General features: G+C 29.0%; 1 protein-coding gene across 9 annotated transcripts in view; it reads right to left on the bottom strand.

Moving 5' to 3' along the window:
- Positions 1 to 25,626, bottom strand: part of ASPP (Ankyrin-repeat, SH3-domain, and Proline-rich-region containing Protein) — a 368,351-nt gene that overhangs the window by 175,565 nt on the left and 167,160 nt on the right. For all 9 annotated transcript variants that reach the window (XM_088194930.1, XM_088194933.1, XM_088194931.1 and 6 more), the window contains one exon: positions 12,294 to 12,352. In XM_088194930.1, the coding sequence (XP_088051056.1) occupies positions 12,294 to 12,352 (59 nt within the window). The remainder of the gene's footprint in view (positions 1 to 12,293; positions 12,353 to 25,626) is intronic.

The following is a 25,626-nucleotide window of genomic DNA, read 5'->3' as shown; positions in this document are numbered from 1 at the left end:
ATTATTGTGCAACACTATTAAATATGTTAAATAAATTAGATAAACAAATGTTGCAAAACTTACAAAATAGGGCAATGAGAGTAATCTTAAATAAAAATAGATTAACTAATTGTAAAAGTATGATTGATAGATTAGAATGGTTGAATGTTCAAGAAATATTGAGTATGAATGTTTTAGTATTTATATATAAGTTAGAAAATAATATGTTACCAGAATATTTTAATAAGTATTTAATAAGAAATAAAGATGTACATAAATATAATACTAGAAATAGAGAAAATTTAAAGATAATTAAGTATAAGAAAACGAGTACGGCTAGGGGAATTATGTACGGAGGTTTTGATTTATATAATAGTCTTCCAAGAGAAATCCGAAACAGCAAAAATATAACGGGTTTCATAAATGGAATAAAAAAACACCTTCGTACATATAGAAATAAATTATAATATTAAGACTTTATTATTGTATATTTTTATTTTTTCTTTCTGTTATGTATTTTTTATATATTTTTATATATGTTTACTAAATTTGTTAGATGTAAAGATTAGCTATTAAGCTAAATAAATTAATAAAATAAAAATAATAAATAAAATAAATAAACTGTGCGTTGCGGGGGGGTTTATGCCACCGGATAATATGCGTTAATCATGAGTGCATGACCAATGTTTTCTATATGTATGTATAGCAAATTTCAATCAATAAATGTTTTATTTAATTACAATTTTCTACCGGCAACTCATTATTCCAAAACTATATTTAATAACAGTTTCATATCGATGTACTTCTCATAAAAATAATAAATATTGAAGTACTACTATAATATTCATTTTTAATTGTGCTTGATGCTCGAACTAGAAAATTATATGATATTTTACTCGAAAATCTGTGCCAGTCAGTGAACAAGCTGAATAACATCATTCATTGAAACCTATTGATTATAATATACAAATATGCAAATATATACATACATATCGAAAGAATACATACAAACGTAAGTTTGTAAACTGAAACCGTCAGAAGTAACACTATTCTAATTTTGTGGCAGAGGGGAAATTTGCATTTTTATACATACAAGTGACTTCGTTCGCTACTGCATTCAAGTGTAAGTGCATGAAAAGCGAATGGTTTGTTGACATTCTCGAGCTTCTTGTATATTTTTGGCTTCGTTGCACATATGGGTCAAAGTTTTCTCCGAAATGAGTTCTGACACTGGCGTGGAACAGGGTTGAACGGTATAATTAGCACCGAATATACACACATTATACCAAAATACAGACAAATTCAGTTATATTAAAAACAAGACGATGGTAAAAATTTACCGCCATGAATATTGACGAAATACAATTTTATAGAAATAATTAATTTTATTATTTCACATATTTATTTAAATAGGTTGCTTATATTTCAAAACGAATCTGTATACATAGGAATATATAATATATTGCCTTCACAGAGTCATATCAGATGCGATGCTTTGGCTTCTTTCCAAAACTAAAACATCTGCCGAACTCTATGACAAAGCCGATGTCTTTGGATGGGACACTTGCCATATGATATCATCGTATTGATTTTCTGAAAACTATATATATAGACATATTTTTTTTTCAATATAAAGAATGTCTATAAACATGTTTTTAATTTAAATACCCATTGTTAAAAATCTCTTACATTTATATAATAAAAAATAATTATCAAATATGTTTTTGAGACTTAGAAATATTTTCTTTAATAGATTGAAGGGGTTTTTCGAGAGATAGAAATAATGCTGCACAATAGACTAATACTGGGTTTGAATCCTAGTGTCGGAATTAGTGATTATTATATAATTATAATTCTGATCTATCATCCTTGATTAGGTTTTCCTAGATTTTTTAATCTAGGTCCAGCTGTCTCGTAAATGTTTGGTATAAAAAATTCTCTAATATTACACATACACTCATAGAGAATATCATATATGTAAAAAATATGTTGTGCATCAAGTGTAAATATTTTGTCATCAATGCAGTTTATATAAGTTAATAGTAATATAATATAACAATTATTTAAACTAAATCTGTATACAAAGCGAACTGTTATTTTTAAGTTTTAATATAATACACTAAATTGAATTAAAGATAAAGATTCATATTCATTTAAATTGAATTAAGACTATCGTAACCTAGGACATTACCTTAATGCTAATAAAAAAATATTAAAAAACTATAAAAACGTAAAACTATAATCTGGAGTATTTATTTTTTTAGATTGAATCTTCGAAAATTTTAGGTAAAATTTTTCTACAAAATAATTTTTCAAAATAAGAAAAGTGAAATATGTAAATTTAAATTATAAAAATCGTTACTTAAAAATTCTTAGAAATTTTATTTACAAAAATATAGGATTTTTTCAAATTAAGATATTACTTTTTTTGCACGTTGCAAAAATATTTTGTACATTGTTTAATAAAAAAAAATATTTTTAGTGAAAATAATTTTGCAAATGAATTCAGTGTGTAATTTTATATAAGAATTGAGCTATCTCGTTTTTTTGGTTAATTACTTTTTTTTGTGCATACATACATACATTTATCAAATTTGCCATTTTTATATACATACAGTGTGGTAATTTATTAATGTATTAAATGAGACCCTAATAACATTATACACTTTCAAATTGACGATAATTTATTATAGCACACAATAATACGATACATTTCCCATAAATCACACAGTACTTATCGCGCAAACGATCGGCCCGCTGCGAAAGCCTCATCTTTTATAATTACGTCAATCGAGATATCATCTCGCGGTGATCAATCACGGAATTCGGAGTGACATTCAAAAACGTCACAACACAAAGGGTCGATCGAAAGCTCTCCTGCCCGGCAAAAGCTCGCCGACTCTCGTTCGCGAAACGCGGAATGCCAAGGTCGAGCTCCCGGTATGGTATGCGATGGTATACATACCGCGGACTCCGAGGCATACCTACTTACCACATTGTAGTATGGTTGTGTCGGTCAGACCAGGGTCACGAACTGCGGCGAAAAGGGTTGCCAGACGACAATGGATGACACAATAATCGGCGCGGCCAGGATCGGAAACGACGGTAACCCAATCGGGCAGACAACAGGAAACGGATAATGACGCTTTGTCTCTCTAGTGGTAATGCTACTACCAGATACTGCTATGTCGTGGTGTCCTTTGTCCACCGGCCAATTTCAAGCGCCGCTGGACACGAGCGAAATTGTTGGTTTTGCGAAAGACACCAGATTAAACCGGTGCAAATTGTACGTGTGAATATTGCGTAAAGTAGATATGGATGCTACTAATGTTTGTTACAACTGAGATGTTTATTATTTAGAATTATTTAACTATCCTAAAGACATGATCATTCAGATAATTGAGTTCAAAAGTATTTAGTTTTACTACACATAGCTAGCAAGATCAAAGATAATTGTGTGATTCAAATTTGTTTATTCAAGGAAAAACAGTTTTATGGAGGTGTTAAACTACATATGCCATACGAGATTAAGTACATTAGATTAACTACTGCATTGTTCTTTACAATGGAATAGCATTGTATAAGTGTAACATTGAAAAAATAATTATTCTACTTTTTCGTATCTAAAATAAAATCTTTTGAACTGTAAATTTTGACATTAAAAACATTATTGCAAATGTTGAATTAATTAAAAATCGATCATGGCATTTCAAATTGTACATGTATCGTACCTTCGTTTTGAAATCATTGAACTCTATTATATACGCCGATTTTGAAAAGGCGTTTCTGAAGATCTTGCGTAGGTATTTTTAAATTACTTGATCGATAAATATCAGTTCGTCAAGTATAAAAACTATCACAAGAAGTATCGCAAGGATCCAATTTGGATCCATTGTTAATTAATGACATAAAGACGGCAATAAATCGCTCAAATTTCTTTTTATATGTAGATGACTTGAAAATTTTCAAGAGAATGCAGTCGATTTCGGATTCAGGAAGATCTCAATTCTTTATGGAAATGGGCTTTCGATAGACGATTGCCTTTCAGTGTCACCAAATGACAAACTATATATTTTCCAAGATCCTCGTTACCGGCGGAATACTCCTATCATTTTGGTGGATATATTTTAGGCAGGCCTTTCTTTGCTAAGGGTCTAAAAATAGTCTCAAAAAATCACAGCAGATTGATAAAAATGCTCGGTTTTATATTGAGAAATGTACGCTTACTTTAGTATTACGCACTCTTTATGATGCCGTTGTCCTTATTTTTAAGTGTGAAAGCTTAACCATAAGATTAAAAATAAAAGAAAAATACGGTTATTTCTCAATCGCCGGTACCACTAAAAAAAGTCCAAAACAATATCAGAAACGACGACAGAAAATATGGAAATATTGCTGCAAGTTGACGAGTTATCTCAAGCTGATCTTGAGGAACAAGACCGAACTTAAGATGATGTATCGAATTGCAGGTCATCAGATAAAAAACGATTTTTTCTAAAAAATTAATGGTTGAATATACACAAAATGAAACTTGGGTGCACACCTTGCAGAGATGTTGAAAATTTTAAAACTGAAACGACGATAGGAATGAAAATTTCCAAAGAATGGGCCAACAATGAAATTACATATTATGGGAAAGATACGAAGCAACAACTTAGCTCATTTTGAAAAAAAATCGATCACAGAGAATCTGCTGCATACAACCGCGTTAAAAATTATTCCTAAAACCGAAAAAAAAAAAGATTAATAACATTTTTTTAAATATCGCAAAAAAGTAATAACAGCAAAAAATTGGAATTGAAAAAATTGGAAAAATTAAAGTGAAATTTATCTGCAAAAACTAAGTGAAATTTTTTATGTAAGTAATGAAATAAGAAAAAATGTATTTATGTATTTTTTTAATCGAAAAAAATAATTTCATTAATAATTGACGAATCAACCACCATAAGTAAAAAAGCACCCTCATTGTGTATATTCGATGCTGTATCGAAAGTGTTGGAATGAATTCACCGATTGATTTATTTTTAGACTTAATCAAACTTGAAAATGTAACATTCGCAATACAAAAAAGATTTGCCTCTTATGTATTTATATATATTTAGTACAAGGTTAAGAATACAGGAAAATACATTAAAATTAAGTAACATTAAAATTAAGTAAAACTGGTTTAAAACTATTTGTTAGTCTAAGAGAAAAAATTAAAAGGATGAAATAAGACTAAAAGTATTAAAAAATCATAAGATACCTTTAAAAATATATAAGAACTTTCAACATATTAAAAAAATAAAAATATGTAAATTAATTATTTATAACAATTTATTTAACTTGGGATTTAAAGTTTATAATAATTAAATGTAAGCCTCTAAAGTAAGATGTTTTTTCTAACATTTTATGTTTATACATAAATCAAACATTAGACTTGTCTGGAGATTAGTATGTTAATGTAGTCTAGTATTTTTCGATATGTTTATGGAATGTTCTTTAATTTTTGCTATTAGAAATCAAATTTTTTTAATGTTTTTTAGGGTGTGTTATATATTATTTATGAGTCTATGAAAATTTATTAACTGCAATTCACCGTCAGAAATAATCGCAAGTAGTTTAAAACTACCAATAAATTTATATAAACTGTTTGTATTGCCTGGCGATAAGATATGCTAGCGATCATTTGCCGTGACGGTAAACTGCTAGCGATTAATTGCTGGCAGTGAATTGCGGGCGACACATTTTCCTGGCCACAATATTTATATCGCCATATTTTAAATGATCAAAAAAATAATTATTAGTTTTACTTTACATAAGGTAAGCGTATATTATTACAGATCTAATTATCATCGCAATGAAAACTATAAAACTTTATCAACTTATATATAAATGAGACATATTTGTATTTAATAAAATCGGTTATCTATCGGGATCCATCGAAATCGATATCGAATTATTGTTATGGTTAAGGGATCTATCGAAAAAAATATATTTTAGTTTCATACTTTTTATTGTATTTGTATTTTATGACGAGTCATAAGATATCAAAGGGTATCATGTAAATTTTACTATAGTGCCAGTTGTCGCGATAGCAATACAAAAGCAGGATATCCCTTTGTTATATTATGAATCGTGATATAATACAATGATTACAATAAAACAACTCGACTTTTTCGATAGATACCTTTTCCATACCACCACCAATATTACTCAGTAAAAAAATATTTGCTAATGTTTTCCTAGCTATCATAAAATTAATTTTACATTATGAGTATTAATAATATCGTTTATAATATAAATTATGTTATTTTTGATATAAAAATTATTTTTAACTATTTTACTGTTTAAAACATATGTATGGTTTGTACTCGTATTGATCTATAAATTATACTGCTGTATTAAATTTTATAGTGTTCTGATAGCTATTTTGCAGTGGTTAATTTTTTCATGCGAGATTAATGACATATCTGTTGATGAACCTAACAATCAAATAAGGAAAGCTAGTAGGATATAATTATTTAAACATCTATTGTATACTATAACTATACAATTTAAGATATTATCTAACAGAACGTCTGCCTGTGACTCTAACGAGGATTAGTTAAGACGTTTGCGGTTTAATGAATCGCCCACTGAAATGCCATAACTTATACTGAATATATTATAATATAATATATTATATAAACGCATCCATTGCGCCAAAGCCACACGTGCGGAGTCTAACCGTCTTTCTATAGACATCAATACATAGCAACTCTTAGCACATATAACGTCAATTATGATAACAAAATTTATTACACAGCCTTCTATCTAAACCGCGTCGGTCAGTTACGACCTATATATTAGGTATCGCGAGTACACACGATCCGGTTTCAGCGGTTAAGCATTCGTCGTTGTTGGTCCACTTGTTGAGCATAAAACATGAATGGCTCCACAGTCTTGGCACTGGGCCAAAAACTCAAGTTATTGCCGAAAAACTTTTCATAATATATAATTATGGGGCTACGATTAGCCGTCAATCTGACGTTAAAACGAAAACGCTACCGTCTGCATTCTTGAGATAATTTATGCATTTTCGTGAGCTTTTCGTTTGTAGATAATGTTACCAATTAAATATGTATAGTCGGGTTTGAGACAGTAAACATATTGCATCGAAACGTGGGCGTGAACTCTGAATGCAAATAAGTCATTGTTTATTTTTAACTGGGCGATAAAAAATTATCTTTTTATATCTGACGGAAATGGGCTTTGGAAGCAATTATTTAATTTAATTATTAGTTTAAGGTTGTTCATTATAAACATTTCTCAGATTCATCGTTAAATATTATCATATTAAAAAAGAGTCCACAGTAGTGATCAAAAATCCCAAATTAAATTTATAAGGTATAAATTGAAACTGAAAGCATTTGTGTATCTATTATCAAAGGTAGAATCGAATACGTTAATAAAATAACATTTTTAAAAATCGTTATCATTGAAATAGAAAAAAAATATACTATTTATTAAAAAATTCTGCATCTGATAAGTAAACGTGAATCGTAAAAAAATACCCGCATAACCTTTAAAGATCGTTGAAGCCAGATACGCTGTGTTTTAATTTTTTCATGGCGTATAGTGAATTGGGAAAAATAAATGAATGGCACGTGACGATTCTTTAACGTGGCGGCATTAAAAACGCATTAAGGGTGTTCGCGATAACAACCCCCTTAGCGTTGTTGTGCAGGAAAGGGCAGCGAATAAGTGGTGTGATTAAAAAGTTCCGGATCGCTCGATTAAGAACGATAAAGAAGTCAGTGATAAGGTGATAAAAATCAATAACAGATAATTGTGAAATAGATTGATAAGTATTTAAGAGAGAGTGGGAGTAAATGTTGCAACTGGTATAGAGTCTATATAATATTTATTAAAGTCGCGAAGACACATGATATTAAGAAAACATGATCTGTGGTTTACAAAGTTTTTCAAACCATATTGCATTTAAAGTTTCTTTAGTTCAGTGTAGATTAATTCATTTTAAAAATGGAAGTACTATGTATTTTATTATTTTACTTTATAATTTTCTAAACATTGTTTATAAATACATTTAAGATGTTTTTAATCAATATCATACATGTTAATTTTTGCTGTTTTTTTAAAAGTAACTTGCTTTATTAGATTCAGGTTTTTTATGTGTTATTTTAAAAACAATAAATGTAAAGTTGTACGTTATATAAAATGCAACTATTTTCTAATGAAAAAAAAAATTTCAAGCAGATACAAGTATTTTACACCGATAGGTCATGAAGTTGCTTTCATTGCTTCATAGGTTGTAATTTGCTTTTAGTAAAAATAATACAAAAAGCAGATATTTTTATTTTTGGATTATAAATGAAATAAACACATTGTATATTACTTTCATATTCCATTATAGTAATTTATTAGCTTTTCCATAAAGATAAAATAAATTTATCTAGATGTAAATTTATTATTTATATGTTATTACTGAAGAGACAATCAATTCTATTTGTAAACAAAATCTCCTAAAATCTATGTTTTTAAACAAACATTTTAAGAATTTTAGTTAAGCCTCTTAAAATATTTTTATGATTTATTTGAAATCATTAAAATAGAAATCACTATATATTATAAAATTTAAAGCTATGTTTAAGACGTTTTGAATTTTTTTAAGTAGAAAAATATATTTTTCTTCAGTACTAATTTTACAAAATCTTTGTGATGTATTATTATATTAAACATATAGTGTATTGCTCTAATTAAAAATAAATATGTTTATAAATTAGGTTAAGTCCTTATTACATCAAGTTTTGGCCCATAAAGATCGACTACTTTGTATAAAAATTTAACAAAATTAAATTATTGTTATAATGAATTTCTGTTAAAATAGTCAAGTTTTATCCTAAACATATATAAAGTTTTGCTTTTATTTTAGTTCATTATTAAAAATTTACAACAAATTTTACCTAATAAATTAATTGAAAATAACGCGTTTTCCTAAAAAAAATGATTTTAAATTATGATTTTTTTGCATTTAATCAATAAAAAAATATATTTTTTGCGTTTTCTTATTTTAAATAGTGATCTATCAAAATAAGTAATAGTAAAGTTTTGGACTTTTAAATCAGAAAAAAACTATGATGAGTCTTAGATTAGATTATTTTTTCCATATAAATCGCAACAAAATAATTTATATATTAAGTAAACCTGTTATTTAGAAATTTAAATGTTAAAACACTAAAAAATATTTAATTTTGTAATCAAAAAACATGAATTTTTAATTTAGAAAAACAGCTCAATTTTATTGTTCAAAAATCGCTACAAAGAAAATTACAGTGCCTCTGAGAAATATCGCCGTACATGTACGGCGGTCGATTTTTAACTGTTTTGAGGTATTCCAGAATGTTATATATTTACATATAATATTTTTTTAAATTTAAATATTTGTAAATGATTTCTATACAAAATAATACCAATTAATTAAAGAGTAGGAAATAAATTAACATAATAAAAAATAGTTTATGTTAATCTTTTAAAAAACACTGAAAGTCTCTGTATTGATATAAAAAAGATCCACAAAAGCCGAATAATATATAATAAATATGTAAAATAACAAAATTTAATAATAGAAAAGTGTTAAAATAAATTATTAAAACATATTAATACAAAATAAAATTAAATAAAAGCAATAAAACTAATAGAATCACTGATTTTTTACTATTATTTACTGTAAGTGCAATATTAAATAATAATACGTAAATACCTACAAAAATATTTATGGAAATATCACTCCCAGGTGTATACATTAACTCACTACTCAAAGGGTTAGCAAAATTATTGTTATTTTTATTATAGTTTATAATGTTTTATTTTAATTTATTAAGATTATTGGTATAAATTTCATTATTAAGTACTTTTTAATTCATTTTAAAGTAAAGTTTTGACCCTTAAAATAGATTTTATATTAGAAAAAAAAACATTTTTTTTATAAAAATCGCAATAAAATATTTTAGTATTTTTTTACAGCATTTTTTTAGTATTATAATATGCAATACTGTTAATTTAAAAATTTAATATTTTAGATATAAAAAAGTTCATATTTAAGAATTAAAAAATCAAATTTTGTCCATCAAAAAATATTTTTAAATTTAAAAAATTTCAATATTACTAAAAAAAATACTATTTTTGTATATTTTGAAATCTTAAAAATAAATTTTAAATTTAAAAAAAAAATTGCATAAAAATCTACACCAACAATATCAGTATGTTTTTCATTGTATTTTATTGCTGTTTTTTTAATAAATTATTTAAAATCTGTGTTTTATAATATATGTGGCTTTTTTGGTAAAAAAATATAAATATATATACTATATAAAAATCAGTACAAACATATTTTTTAAATATTCGCTATTTTTATAACAGTATGCTGTTATTGATGTTATTTTAAAAAATATATTACTATATGTAGTATTTATCTGTTCAAATAAAAACTTTTGCTCTGTAAAAGATGGACTTATAAATTAGAAGTTGATTTGTGCTATATCAAAAATGCTACATAAAACTGCACTTAATTATAATAATTTATATACAGCAAAAGCACAAAATATGCTACAAGTTATTTTATTTTTGTGGTAAAATTATTTTTGCTTTATGAAGCTATTATTACAATTCATGTAAAAATAATATTATATAAGTTATAAAGATGTGAATCATTTGATACATTTCCTTACTTCTGTAGCTAAGTAAATATTATTTTGGTATTCTTTCCCAAATACATAATCATAAGAAGCTTTGAGCTTTTGATTGTATTTTTTTTTAGATAATAATATAATACATTTCGCAAAATTTAATACATTATTTTATTACGAATAACATAATAAAAGACGCTTATATGCAAAAAAGAAAAGCCTCGAGTTCAAATTCCCTACGAAATGAGGCTTTCGTAGAATCATCCCTTGCATTCCCCCGGGGGCGGCACATCGCGTTAGGCCTCTTACTTAATTTATTGGCTCACCGAACCGGGATGCTCGGTGTCCTGGGGTCCCGAGATGACCCCGAGGCGCCTTGCTGACCCCGTCGAGGCAGAGAATTTTCCCAGTTATGTCAGAGCGAGCGCCGACGAATTACAACACCGCGTTATATTATTACCTTAATGCTCTTTATAAATCACAACCGGTTCTTGTGTGTATGTGCACTTGATTTTTTCAGGCTGCCATGACCCGGGTCAGACACCAGTAACCCAAAGATGACAAACCGGTTCTACGTTTTGAATACGGACACGCGCGCGAAATTCTTTTCATTATTATATACGTTACATTGTGTATGTAAGCATGTGTGTTGTGAAAAGCTTGTGAAGTGTTGCAGTTAGCGCGTCTGCGTTAACCAACAGTTGAGAAAGAAAATGAGAAAATGAAAATTCTAAGAAATAAAATCATAAAAGAACGATTTGACTGATTAAAAAATCTAGTACAATTAAATATTCCAGATAAATGTAACATATACTTGATAATTTAATACAATATATGTAGTAAATGAGTTATTTTATATTAATTGTAAATTTTCTATTGCAACGGGTGTCAGCCTAATGCGTTACAAAGGATTAAACATAACAACAACACTAAGATAGTGGAGAGACAGTAGAATGACCAGACTAAAATCAAAGCCAATAAATCAGTGACATCATTATTTTATTATTTATCTGTGAGATTAGAAAAATTGAGATAAATCTAATCTGTAAGGATAAGTTTTATGTAACAGTGGTTAATACAACTAATGCAAAATCACTACATAACTGTACCATTCATTGCATAAAGGGTCACAACGTCACGTATGAAAAATCACAACAAAAGCATAACATAAATAAACAACAACAACAAAAAAATGACACACACCAATTAGCAACATGGCTAACGAAGCATACGAATGACATTTAAATAATACCTTTCACACGCCTCACGAGCTACTATTACACACAATATATTACGGTCAAACCTTAAAACGGAAGCGGTTCTGACGCGTTTTTATTTTTTGTATGGAACTGGGTCGATTTGAATACACCTCAACCGACAAATTTTAATGTCTACCTGGGCAGACTGCTACAGGGAATGAGATGATAGTAATTTAGAGCTGCGCGTTAGCACGCGTCTTCCTGGCATACTACTTGGAGGAATTTTTCGAAACGCTTCCACGGCTGATGTACCGCTATATTCGAGTGCGTGATTCTATCTCTGAGACTTTTAATAGTAATATTGATCGGACGGTCTAATACGATGAAATTTACTAAACGGTGGTTTCGATAAGGTTCTCCATTAAGATAATAATAAATTAAAACGTACCACTTCGTCGAGTGTTCCTGGCTCCTTCATACCATCGCTAGTCTTAGAGCTGTGGACACCTGAAATAATAATAAAAAAATACATTTTAATATTTTTTTTACATACATGTATAATTTAAGCAATCGATTTTAATAATATAGAACGTGTTCAAAGATACGTAACTTATTATATTTCCTCAAAAACGTAAAGATCTCTTGACGATAAATATGTGCAACTATTTTCTAATCTAAGCATTAATTAAATATTTGTATAGACATTAGGCAACATAAAAAAGGGCATATATAATTTTCCTGTATGTGAAAATCAAATGCAAAATATTATGAAACATGCAGTAATGTTACATGGTGTTTTATAATATTTCATTATAATTTCAATCAGTTTTTTAATGAATGGTTTCGATTTATAATATAGTTTTTTTTAATCGATTACTAATCATGGTATGGTATTATTCAGAATAATTATCGTTTAAGGAAATTAATACTTAATTGTAGTATTTTACGTTGACTTGTAATTAATTTGTAATAAGGTATATGTTTTTGTGTGTAGAATTTTATATGAAACTGTTTTTTTATTTAAATATATATATATATATATATATATATATATATATATATATATATATATATATATATATATATATATATATATATATATATATATATATATATATATATATATATATATATATATATATATATATATTACAATATAAAAACCAACAGTAGACTGATGTATAATACATACATTAATTACTATGCTTTGTTCAGAAATAGCAGTCAGTAGCCAACATTTAAAAAAAACATTTAACAGTACGGACGAATTTCTAAAAAGAGTAGTCTGGCAAGACCATAGGAAATGGGTAGATTTTTGTTAAAAAATGCGTTAAATTAATTTTTTATTATCTATTATATAACATGTTTAAAATAAAACGAAATAACAAATATTTATGTTTTTTTATATATAATCATTATTGAAAAAATATAAATTTTATTTTATATATTTAAGCTCTATACTACCTTACTTTTTTCTATTTCTTTAAAAATAATTATGATTTTTTTTATAGCTGCCATTTTTAAATAATATAGCAGATCAGGCAGACTAACGAACTTACGTGAGATATTTTAAGAACATTTTTAAAGTCGTTTTCATTAAAACCACGGCAGTTATTGCGTCAGCTTAATTTCGTTATAAACGACAAAAAATATAAAAAAATAGTATTTTATTTTATTTTCATTTATATTTTTTACATCCCCCCCCCCCCCAACTAATTTTTTCTCTATTTTTTTTATCAAAGTAACGATTATTTCATGTTTTAATATGCCATTATTTGAAAAATAAAAGCGGATTGGGATGCTTATTTTAATGATTGCAGAATTTTTTTATTTATATTTAGTGTATTAAGTTTTCATATCAAATTTTATGGCTCTTATAATAATATATTTTACTAATCTATACATTTCACAATGATTCTAAAATACAATTTTCACTATATGCACACTTTTACCCTAAATCTTTTTTACACAAATAAATCATAACATTAAAAACAACAAAATACCTAATAACTCACTGTGGGGGTTTTTATTTTTAAAACTCGCACCCACGATATGATAAGAATGAACTTGACAGTAGAGTGTAAAAAAAGGGAACACACAAAAGCCTTCGTTACGACAAGAAAAAAAGGATTTCACATAAATAACATGTAATTACTCTCCGACGTATTGAAAGATTATTTATTTGTTGCGAAATATGCATGGAAACAATATATCACCAGACGACGAAAAGCACCGTAAAGTCACAATATTCCCGTTGCATCATTCGACCTCGAAAGATGTCACTTTCTAGAGGCGTGGATATATTTCGATGGCCGAAAAACGAGTGCAACAATTGGCTGGAAGCTTTGCATTCCTTGATACTTTAGGCTCATTTCCAATGAGAAGAGGTCAGAGACTCCTGAGATGGTGGACCATACTAGAGAGGTACGAACCTCTACTACAAATTCGCTGCCACAACTATAAGACCTTTGAGGATCATCCGCTGGACATCATCCTTCCGCCAGCTTCTTCACCCGGAGAATAGTTTGTCGCAATATATGTAATACTATATAATAAATTATTAACAATTTCCAGCGGCGTCTTTCTGACTGCAAAGTCACACCCCTTAGGGTTAAAAACAATAAATTGTTATATTGACAAATAAATAAAACCAATAAATTAAAATTGTGCAAAATATATTATATTAAGTGAGGTTACTGTCTTTTTACACTGTTTTTGTAGAGGCAAATATTTTCTTAGAATAACAATATAATACTAGATTTACATTAAATTATGTTACCGATAGATATTATATATTTATTAAAATTAACTGTAGATTAGATAAAACAGCAACATGAACTGATGTAAGTTCATGTTGCTGTTTGAAATATATGTTGTTCCAAATTGTGATTTTTGTTACAAGTAAAAGTCTTATAATGTTACTGTCCTTTAAGACTGTTTTTGTTTTACTCTGATTGCAATATAGTGACAATATTAACATTATGTTATTAATAACATATATAATTACAATACTATTAGCATTGAAATGTTTTACGGAGTAATTTCTTTGTAACTTTGACTCTATAAAAATCGCAATATTTATAGCAAAAAATATATTGTATCGTGTAATAATGTTTATATTTTGTACTTAAAATAATATTTTTATTATAATTAAAAAAAAAAGCAATAATAAGTACTTTTAAAAATAGACTAACGAGTGTTTTATTCCTGCAATATGGCAAGAATAAAAAATTAAATGTCATGCTTAATAAATATGTTTTACAATTTATTTATAGATACGTAAAATATTGTATTTATACTATTTTTAACGATACCAATTATTCATAACGACGAATTCTCCAATTAAATTTTGCGACTTCTGAATACATTGTTAAAGTCATTCCATTAAAAAATATCAAAGATTTTTTGTAGTCGACATATTGAAAATTGTGTTTTTTGCCCGCGTGCACGAGCCCTTTGATTTTGACGGCGGTCTTTGACAATCGAGAGACTCTTGTGTGGCAGTAATTAATTAATCATCTCTCAATAGAGTGTCGAAGACGTCAAGCAGACACAAAGGGGAAGAGTGAGGGAATTTTACCTAGTGGTAAAAACGTTGAAAGACGTACATACTAATGGTGGTGTACGTTTGTAAGGAGGAAAAAAACAACACACAACAAAATGTCGTTTTTAGTTCACGCAGTCACGTAACGGTTCGGCGTTAGCTAGTCGGTCAACGGACAGTTTTACCGACTAAGCAGATTCTGAAGAGTCTCTTAGTTTATAAATAAAACGTTTTGCCTGTATTCTATTCACATGAACGCGTATTTGAATGTTTCAAGTTTTGAATAAGAATGAAGGGCAATGCACTAATATTGCTTCTAAATTAAGTTTTTTTAAACAAATTTTTATCAGAACTTGAATTTTATTTGGCAATTACTATGTAATGGTAAATTATTCTACCATTACCCTTCAATTGCATCCCTGAATCAGTCGTTACGATCAAGATGACACAATTTGTGTTCGTTTCACTGTATATAATATGGCGAGATTATACTGTTAAAAACGAATATAATCTCGCGAGCTCAGGTTTAATCTCGTTACGACGAGATTATCAAACGTGTTGCTCGACAAATTGCTAATAGGATGCAAACCATAACGGTTATGCAAATTTGACCCAGGGCAGTTGAAACAGCAGATCAGAGATTATCAACCAATGGCTGATTTTGTATACACAAATCATTCGAATGGTCGAAAATAGTTGACTTAACTACAAGGGAACCCCATTAACACCTAGGCGTCACACTGACATCCAAACCCACAAAAACACTCTAATATGCTAACCGTAGCGATATTTGTTTAGGCCCTGTCCTATTTCCGGCACTGTACACGAGAAATGTACTGAATGAATGTTTTCGTGTGAATGCACGTTTTTTTATAAAGCTAGATTTTTATATGAAGCTAGCGCTAGTTAGTAAGGTGAAAGGTTAACGCTGCGAGAGGTTCTTTCGTTTCCTATGCTTTTCGTTAAATGTTGAAAGGTATACATCGATTTAATAAGATTGATGTTACAATTTTAGGGAAAAATTTAGTTAGAATTCTATACGATAGACACAAATAATCCTGTAACTTGAATTAACAGTGACACATTCAAATTGTAAAATTAAATTTTGCTGAACTTATTTTTATGTAAAGGAAAACAAAAATAAAAATTATATAGTGATATGATATATGTATTACTTAACAACTACATTTTATTTGATTAAATTTGCATGAACTCGTTAAAAAAATATATTTTAACTTGTTTGCAATCATTATATAGTTAATTTTGGTAAATCATTAAAGGTTTTTATTTATTTTATTTATTTATTTTAGATTAAATTAAGACCATTGTGGCCTAACAGGTTACCCCAATGCGCCACGATGGTCGAAAACAAATTTTAAATTTACAAAACAAAAAAAACGTATATATACATAAATAGAACAATACTTAAAAATAATAAACATAACAAAAAATTATAAAATATCAAAATTAAATGATACAAACTGGATCAGCTCCTCGTAGCTAGCATTAAACAGGTCAATATGTAATGCCAACGTATTAAGGAGCCGGATGGCCACAGCTATAGGCGAGTCGGCAAGTGCGGACGTCCTAGCCCTAACGGCCATCAAAAGAGGACGCGATCATGATTCTCGAAAATGTTCCGGAACCCAAAACTGGAATTCCTCGAGAATAGTTGGATTGTCGACAGCACCTTTTAGTATTTTGAAAAAATGCTTAGCGACATACAACTTTATGCAAGATCTCAGCGAATCGTATCCCAACGATCCTAAAAGAAAGGCGCTGAGATATATGTACGGATAATAAACAAATGTTCTTTTGTAAAGGTATCTTAAATACTTTTTTTTAATTTTTTCCACTAAAAGGGAAAATTTGGCTATTCGGGTATTCCAAATTATAGATCTCGATTCAAGAATGCTACGAACTAAGGTGTCATAGAGGATGCGAATAACTGACGGATCGTCAAAGTGAAAGGCATTCCTCATAACAAAGCCGAGCATCTTGGAAGATTTATCACAGACGTCGTGTATGTGTAGAGAGAACCACCATTTGCTCTCGAAAGTGATTCTGAGATCTTTAGTGGAAGTTTCTCTAGTCAAAATGTTACCACCAAGATGGTAGAAATAAGCTGATGGCGAACGGGATCGAGAAAATGACACAGTATGGCACTTTCCGACACTAAAAGGCAGACGGTTAACGGAAGCCCATCTCCACAGAGAGTCTAAATCACTTTGTAGAGAGAAGAAGTTCACAACAGATCGAATGCATTTATATAATTTTAAATCATCTGCGTACAGAATAAAACTTGAATTTTTAATTGCTGTATTTATGTCATTAATAAATAACACAAAAAGCAGAGGGCCCAGATTGGATCCTTGAGGGACCCCCGAAGGCGTAAAATATCTTTCGACAATCGGCCACAATAGGTTACAAACTGTCTACGGTTGCTTAAATAACTCGAGAATAACCGAGTTAAATTATCTGAGCAACCGAGGTTCGACAATTTTTTTAATAATAACCTATGACAAACTTTGTCAAAGGCTTTCTCAAAATCTGTATACACGACGTCTACTTGAATTCCCGCATCAAAAGAAGTTGTCACCGTTTTGGTGAACGACAAAAGGTTAGTAACAGTAGAACGGCCAGGACGAAACCTGTGCTGTTAGCCTAGCAAGTTAAAATCAGTTTTATTAGTGAAAATATTGATAAAAATCACAATGTCTAAAAAATCGATTTTATAACTAATTCTTCAATTAGGTTATCAACAAGAATAAAATTTACAAACACGATTATAACCTTTCATGAGACTTTTTAAAAAAAAAATTGCGAAATGTATGCAATAGATGTAGGTTAAAATACGAGTTAAAATAACTTCTCTTGATGAAGATTGAGTGATTGAATGATGGCGAAGAATGTGTTTATTTGATTTTACCAGAAGATATTTTTAAAACATTAAATAAAGAAATAAATGTGGACAGCCTTGCATTTTAGAAAAGGGAATATGTGCAAGCATGCATACTATATCTGGCAAAAAACCATAGTTGACAAAATATATGTGTTTAATACGCTTGAAATGGACCAAACGATACATTTTTTAAATTATAAAGAGTGACGCTCTCAGATGAAAATCAAATAAATTTATACTGGTCAGATGGGGTGCACTACGCAGAAGATACGTACCTCTTACAGGCGACTGTGCAAAATCTAGAGAGGTAAATAATCTGGGGGTGCTTCTTATGTTCCGGAATGGAAGGTATCCACTTTATCGACGGAACAGTAAAGCCAGTGGATTATAAAAATGTACAGGATTTATTTTCATCTATTCGCTGGTAAAGTATATGAAATCAAAATTGTACTGCAGCTTGTCATTGATTAATTAAATTATATGAGAAAATTAAACAAAATTAATCATGTATTAAAAGACATATAATTAATTAAAATAATAATATAAAATAATATTCGAGTACGATTTTATCTAATTCAACCACGCAACAGCTGTCAAATAAGTGGTCCTAATTTCCCAACGGCAGTCAAAACACATCACATTCGACACAATGACAAAACGTCGCTCGAGGGCTCGGTTTCGATTTTTATTTTAACCTTTGAAAAGATTCAAAGCGCAAAAAGCCCGACAAAGCTCAGTCGGCGCCGACTGCGGCCAGCGAGCTTAACGACCAACCGCTAAGGTCCGTCCTAATCGTGGTCCTTCAAAGAATTCTTCCGCCCTGGGAGGTCCTTTTCCTTCATATAGCGCAAGATCCTCGAGCCGCAGTGTCCAGTCTCTAATAGCCTCGCTTGAAAAACGACACTTGAAACTATTGTGGCATTAACGTATTGTGACAGCCGTGATAATGTCGCTCGGAGACCTTTGTCTATGCTTGACAATTAATTATACATTTGTGTCCACAACACCTCATCTCGATTACTGGCGGTGTGGTATGCAGGGGCACGCATGACGTGATTCTACATAATGAAGAAAGCAGATAAAACGCGGGATAACGAGCCATTTCGTACGCAAGACGAAAGGTCAAGTGTTACTGGGTAAATCGTCTGGTCCGATACTAGGGTCAAACAAGATGGTAAGATACGAGGTTTCGAGGATAAAAATCATAAAAAAAGCACACCCACAAACATGTATAAAGAGAGGGTTAGATCGTATGTGGTAAAATATATATACAGGATGCGAAAAATATGTTTCAATTTGAAAAATTGATACAAATATTTTATTGAGAGTAGCGGGGGATATAAATGCGTAATTCTACACATGTGTATAATACGATCAAAATATTTATAGCAAGTAATATATAGAAAATAACTAAATCGATCAAAAATAAATACACAGATATTCCATTGTTAAAAATTGACCACAAAATAACCAACACAAATTTTAGCTAACATTTTTCTACGTCTTATGAGCTCACACGAAATTATTCACATCTAAATAAATGACAAAGTAACTTAAGCGATACTTGTATATATTAATTGATAACAAATCAATCTACAAAATTCACAATAGAAAAAATTGTCGCAATGAGTATAGCTATTAATTAATTAATAAAGCTTACACGAAAACTACTCGACGACACATCAATTTAATATTTTTAAGGAGCATATGGACCTTTTAATGCCAAATGTAGAAAAAAGTTATTTATTTATATGGTTTTATTCACAAACGATGTAAATATAAAACCCCAGACTATTTCTAATTCTCATTAATAATAACTCCCTAATATTACGTAAAATACTTGCTGAATTTCTTTGTAGTTTCTATCGAAATGTAAGCTAATTTATACAAACGAGTGATTAAATCAATCATTAGTAATTCACAAAAAAACACTTCAGTGACAAGAGTCAATTAAATTAATGTTGCTTGGACAATCTTTTGCCAAAAAGTAAACAGGGTAAGAATATAGAATGAAAATAGAGCGTTGTATACTTGGGCGTACATCTACACTATAATATTTTTGTAAAATTTGTATACAAATTATACAAAACTTTATAAAAAGCCACATTTTACACATACATTTTTTATAAATAGAACTAATTCCATTTTAAATATAATAAGAAAATGTCAAAGTATGTATATATTGCTTTAGATATACCAACACACATTTAAATGCTTACATATTTTTAGCTAAATATATATATTTATCTAATACTACTTTCTTAAAATGGTTTTTTATTAAAAATATCATAATTTATTTGGTATGTTAGTAAATTTATTTGTTATAAAGGTTTTATCATTTTTTTTTACTTTGATTATCGCATACTTATTGTTCATTTAGGAAAACGAGGTTCTTACTTAATTGCGTGTTTTCCTTTGCGGTTATTTAAATTTTATATAATATTTATTAATTTTCATTATTATACAAGCATTTCATAAATGCCGAAAAACCGCAATTTAAAGGTCAAAGAGTAAACCTAATTATATTGGATTAAAAAGACTGAATCATACTAATAAAATAACAGGTAAAAATGAGTGAATGTAGCAAATAAATTTACAGAGAATGAATAACAACTGCCTGGTAAAACACTTGAAGATGTTTTTATTGAAAACGGTATAAACAATCAATACAAATGATAATAATCAGTGGAACTCAGAAATTGCAAGCCAGATTTTTCGTAGCTTTCAGAAAAAAATAAAAATAATATAATAAAATGGGCTAGGCAACATCTGGACTGGACACATGAAGATTGTGTAAAAATCATATAGTTTTATGTATCAAACTTTAAGAATCGTTAAGGTTTATACTTTTTGTATAATTAAATATTAATAATCTAATATATTATTATGGTCACAAAAAGCCTTAATGTCATTTTTTATTATTAGATATTTTGTTTTTAGATTATCATTTGTGCCACAGGGTGATATTAAAAAAATATATAATGTCGATTGCGTCATATATACCACCAGGCCTGGCCAACTTGTTCAGAAATGCGATCCACTGATTATAATTTTTGGATTTTAATGGATTTTTTTGCGGAAAAGATAATTAATAAACTATTTTAATATATTTAGTATAACATGTATTACATTATAATACAATCTAAAATAAACATAACCTATGAATTATTTGCGTTAACACAGTCAGTTCGAGAGCTATCAATTTCATCATTATTCATTATTGAGAAAGATACGGATATACGTTCGATATACTTATTATTACTCCGATTGATTGATTGATAAATATAAAAATATAGTAATGATTTTAATTTCTATAAATTAAATATCTTTCAAAGATCATATTAAATATCTTTCAAAGATCATATTGCAAATATGATATTTCAGTTTATTAAATATCAAAAATCTAATATAAAATTGTATGTTAATTAACCCTTTAAGTGCTGAATTATTATTTATAAAAGGTCACGTAATTAGTCAGTAAAAAATAAATTAAAAAAACTATTATTTTTTATTAAGCGTAGGATAAATCTGAATTTCGCACTTAATTGATTCAGATTTCGCACTTAATTGATTCAGACAAAAAGTCGTTTTTTATGTAGTACTTCTTTTAGTTTTTTTTGTTGTTGTTAAAATAAGAGTTGAAGAAAAATATAATAGTATCAATTATGTGATATAATACGGTGAAACATGGAGGTGTAAATGTTATGGTCCAAAGTTGTATGTTAGTTGTAGTTTTAAGAATGTTTTAGAGCTTATGAAATCAATCTCATCACAAACGTTGAGCGAATCATTAAGAAAGTTTAACTAAACGGTGAGCCAAAGATTTCGGAAAAATACTAAAATAGGTTAGGCAACATTGAGACTGGATCCATGAAGATTGAGTGAAAATCATTTAGTTCATTGCATTAGGCTAAACAAGTTCTAACACTTATAATATTATTATGGTTAATTAAAACACAATAAGCCTTGATGTCATTTTTTATGGTTTATTATTTGTGCAGTTACAGCGAAGAGTTAAGGAAAAATTAAATGTCAATTGTATCATATATAGGTCAAATATGATAGTAGAAGCGTTTTAATATAAAGTTGTATGACATTAGTAGCTGTAGGAATTATATTCACGTGTCAGTGTCACGCGATATTTTCAGAGCTATCTTGTGAAATCCATTTCGTCTTAGATGGTGAGCGAATGATCAAGAGAGTTAGATTTAGTGGTCGCAAACTAATGAATAAGTTATATTAAGGACGAAATAGCGTAGTCCGTAGCGTCTCAGACTAGTAACTCTGAGGTTGCGAGTTCGAACCCTGGCAACGGCACTCGAATATTTATTTTAATAAAAAAAATCTAGACACACCTGCAGTGACATTTATTGATTGTAAATTGTATAGCACATAATAATTGATTCAATAAAAAATAAATATATACTATTTCAGAAAAAAAAAATATGTCGGGCCAAATTGAATGAAAATCATATGAGTAAATTTATATAATTTTAAGCTAACACCTATTGGTTTAATTAAATATTTATAGTTTAATATAGTGTTATATAATAGTTAATTAAAACACACTATGATAGTAGCAGCTGTAGGAATCTTATTCACGTGCCAGCATCACAAGACTAAAAAATCATTCCAATAAATAGATGTATTAAATTAAATAATTTTATAATATAGTACAGTGAAAATCTTTGCAAGAAATCAAGGAGGGGCTAAAGCGTTTCTGGTATATTTAATAAGATATGGAAGAAACAAATTAAAAATGTCTTTTAAATAACATTGATCATGTCTTATTATTTTGGTCAAGCTGTATATTACTATATATTTTTTTACATATATCATATAAAACTATTTTTTATTTAATGCATGTTCGTGTATCGTAAAGTATAGTACATAATGATACAATAATATTTTACTGTTTATTGGCCGTCAAGAGTTGACGTTAATTTCAGATTATGTTTATGATACCGACGTAACATTATATGAGAAAATTCTTTCAACGCATTATATGAGCGATAACAATATATTGAAGAATTCAGAAAAGTTCTATTCAATTTTTTTATAGCTTTAAAGACACTTTATTTTTTCATTCAACAAAAAAAAACAGTAATAGAAAATCGGGACAAATTTGTACAGCCGCAGAGAATAAAAGCCGAATGCATCCCTCCGGGAATTTGTATTTATCTTTATTAGACAATTGAGATAGCGTACATAAGAAGCAGGGGAGAAATTCACGGGTCCGAGGGCAAAAGGCAAGGGTTGGCATCCTTTGAAGGCCCCGGGGGTAGCTCCGGCCAGGATCCGGGAACGGCGACTATCAAAGCCGGATTGTCGTCATATTGAAGGCTTAAAGTGGTCGTATACATTCGGAAGCCATCTCCACGTGATTTTCCGGACGTTCAAATGCCGCAAAACATGGCCATTAAACGAGTCTGAATAGATTTTTGGGACAGGCGCTATACATGGGGAGGGATGCTCTCAATGGCTATTACACTAATGAAGACGCGCGGTTAGGTTCTAAAGTGTACACTAATTATGTACGACAATGTGCGTCGGAATTTAAATTATGCGTGTAATGGGATAGATAATTTTGTATTTATTTATCGTCAAATACTAAATAAGACTATGATTTACAATGGATATTATTATATATAATACATAAAACCATCAAGTTACTGATACTGTATTGTTTTCTTACTACTAAAAAAATAACAAATAAAATAAAACAAATAAGCCGAGTTTCGAGAGTTTTCGTCGCTTCGCATACATGCGATGTTTGCATGATCGAAGTCCTTTTCATTTATTAGAGAAAAGTTTCTGGATTGTTCCTAAGACTGCCGTAGAAGTGCCGTTTGAGTCAACAGCGATCGCGTTTTAATATAAAATGAATTCCCCTTAATTCTAAGAATGTCTTTCAATCATTAACTTGGCTTTACAAGCGCGATTATATAATATTGAAATTGAAAGAAAACTGGAATAATTAAATCATATTTCAATCTTAAAATTATAGCGTTTTACAATCACTTTGTAATAATGTTATTTAACGTTGTCGCGCAAAAGGCAATATAATTAGTTAGCAAACTGTCGCAAAACCATGCGAACGTTAGTCAATTATTGAGTAAGAAGACTTGGCAAAGTGTTCCCAGACTCTCAAAGTGTAAATAAGTAGTTTTATTTTGTTTTGAATTTTGACAAAGCAGAAAGCGCCGAGTACGAGTAACGTTTTTCGTACTACACAGTTCGTATAATGGCTATATCGTGTACTATTAAAGTCGGCGCTCGTGTCGAAAGAATTAAAGTGTAGCTTTCGAAAGATCGACCCTAATATGATGTATGTATATGTAAGGTGACCAAAATTTATATTGTTGAAGAAGTACCATTTAATTTGCATCACGCAAGAATGGCCAAAAATCGCATAATAAATACATAATAATAATAATAGGGTGACATATCTATTGAACACAAACTTCAGTTATCATATATTAAAGGATTAATATCAAGAGATTTTGAATTAACAATAAGTATAAAACAACAAGTTTTAATGATCTCGATCTACTCCTTTATAGCAACTATTCACTCTCCCTGTTTTTCAGTAGATAAAAAATATGTTATCAATTCTTTATAAATGTAATTATGAAAATTTTTATTTGTGAGTTTTTAACAAAATCAAATCAAAGTTATTTTAAGACTATTAATAATATTTTAGATCCAGGATTGCCCCTCTTAATACCAGACGTTTGTTCACCTTAGATATATGTACATAAATATAACTGAGTGTAAACATGTCTTAAGATCGTGATATTCGCGGACAATATGTCATGATTTTATTGCGTCACGATTATGATATGATATGAGTTAGAATGATAGATAACGCATACACGAGTAAAGTCTCTGTGCGAATCAAGATAACTGTGTAGTGGGAAAAAGTTACGGTAAAAGGTTTCATTTCCGTCAAACGGGTGTTTATTGTATTAATATAATTAATACGAACCTAGTACATATAAGATTTTATCTGGATAACATAATTTAGAGCATTTGGAATATTAAGGGCGAACTTTAAAATAATTTTTTTTATACTTTTCGCAAAATCGCAAATTATAGTAATAGTAACATAGTAAAAGTACAATTTCATAATCGATCTTTGCATATGAAATTATATTTTGGGTCCAGAAAATTCATTGCTAGCAATTTGCCGCCAGCAATAAAGCAGCAGTTTACCGCCGCGTCAATTGATCTCATAAACAATTTATATCATACAAATATTTTATCGCCAGACAATACATATAATTTAAATAAATTTATTGATCATTTTAAATTAAAAATAATATTTGGCTCGTT

This window comes from Plectrocnemia conspersa, unplaced genomic scaffold (genome assembly GCF_051122295.1).
Source record: "Plectrocnemia conspersa isolate PC_06_02 unplaced genomic scaffold, ASM5112229v1 ptg000010l, whole genome shotgun sequence".
NCBI lineage: Eukaryota > Metazoa > Arthropoda > Insecta > Trichoptera > Polycentropodidae > Plectrocnemia > Plectrocnemia conspersa.
Note: the sequence above shows the minus strand (reverse complement) of the source record. Positions and strands in the feature narration are given on the sequence as shown.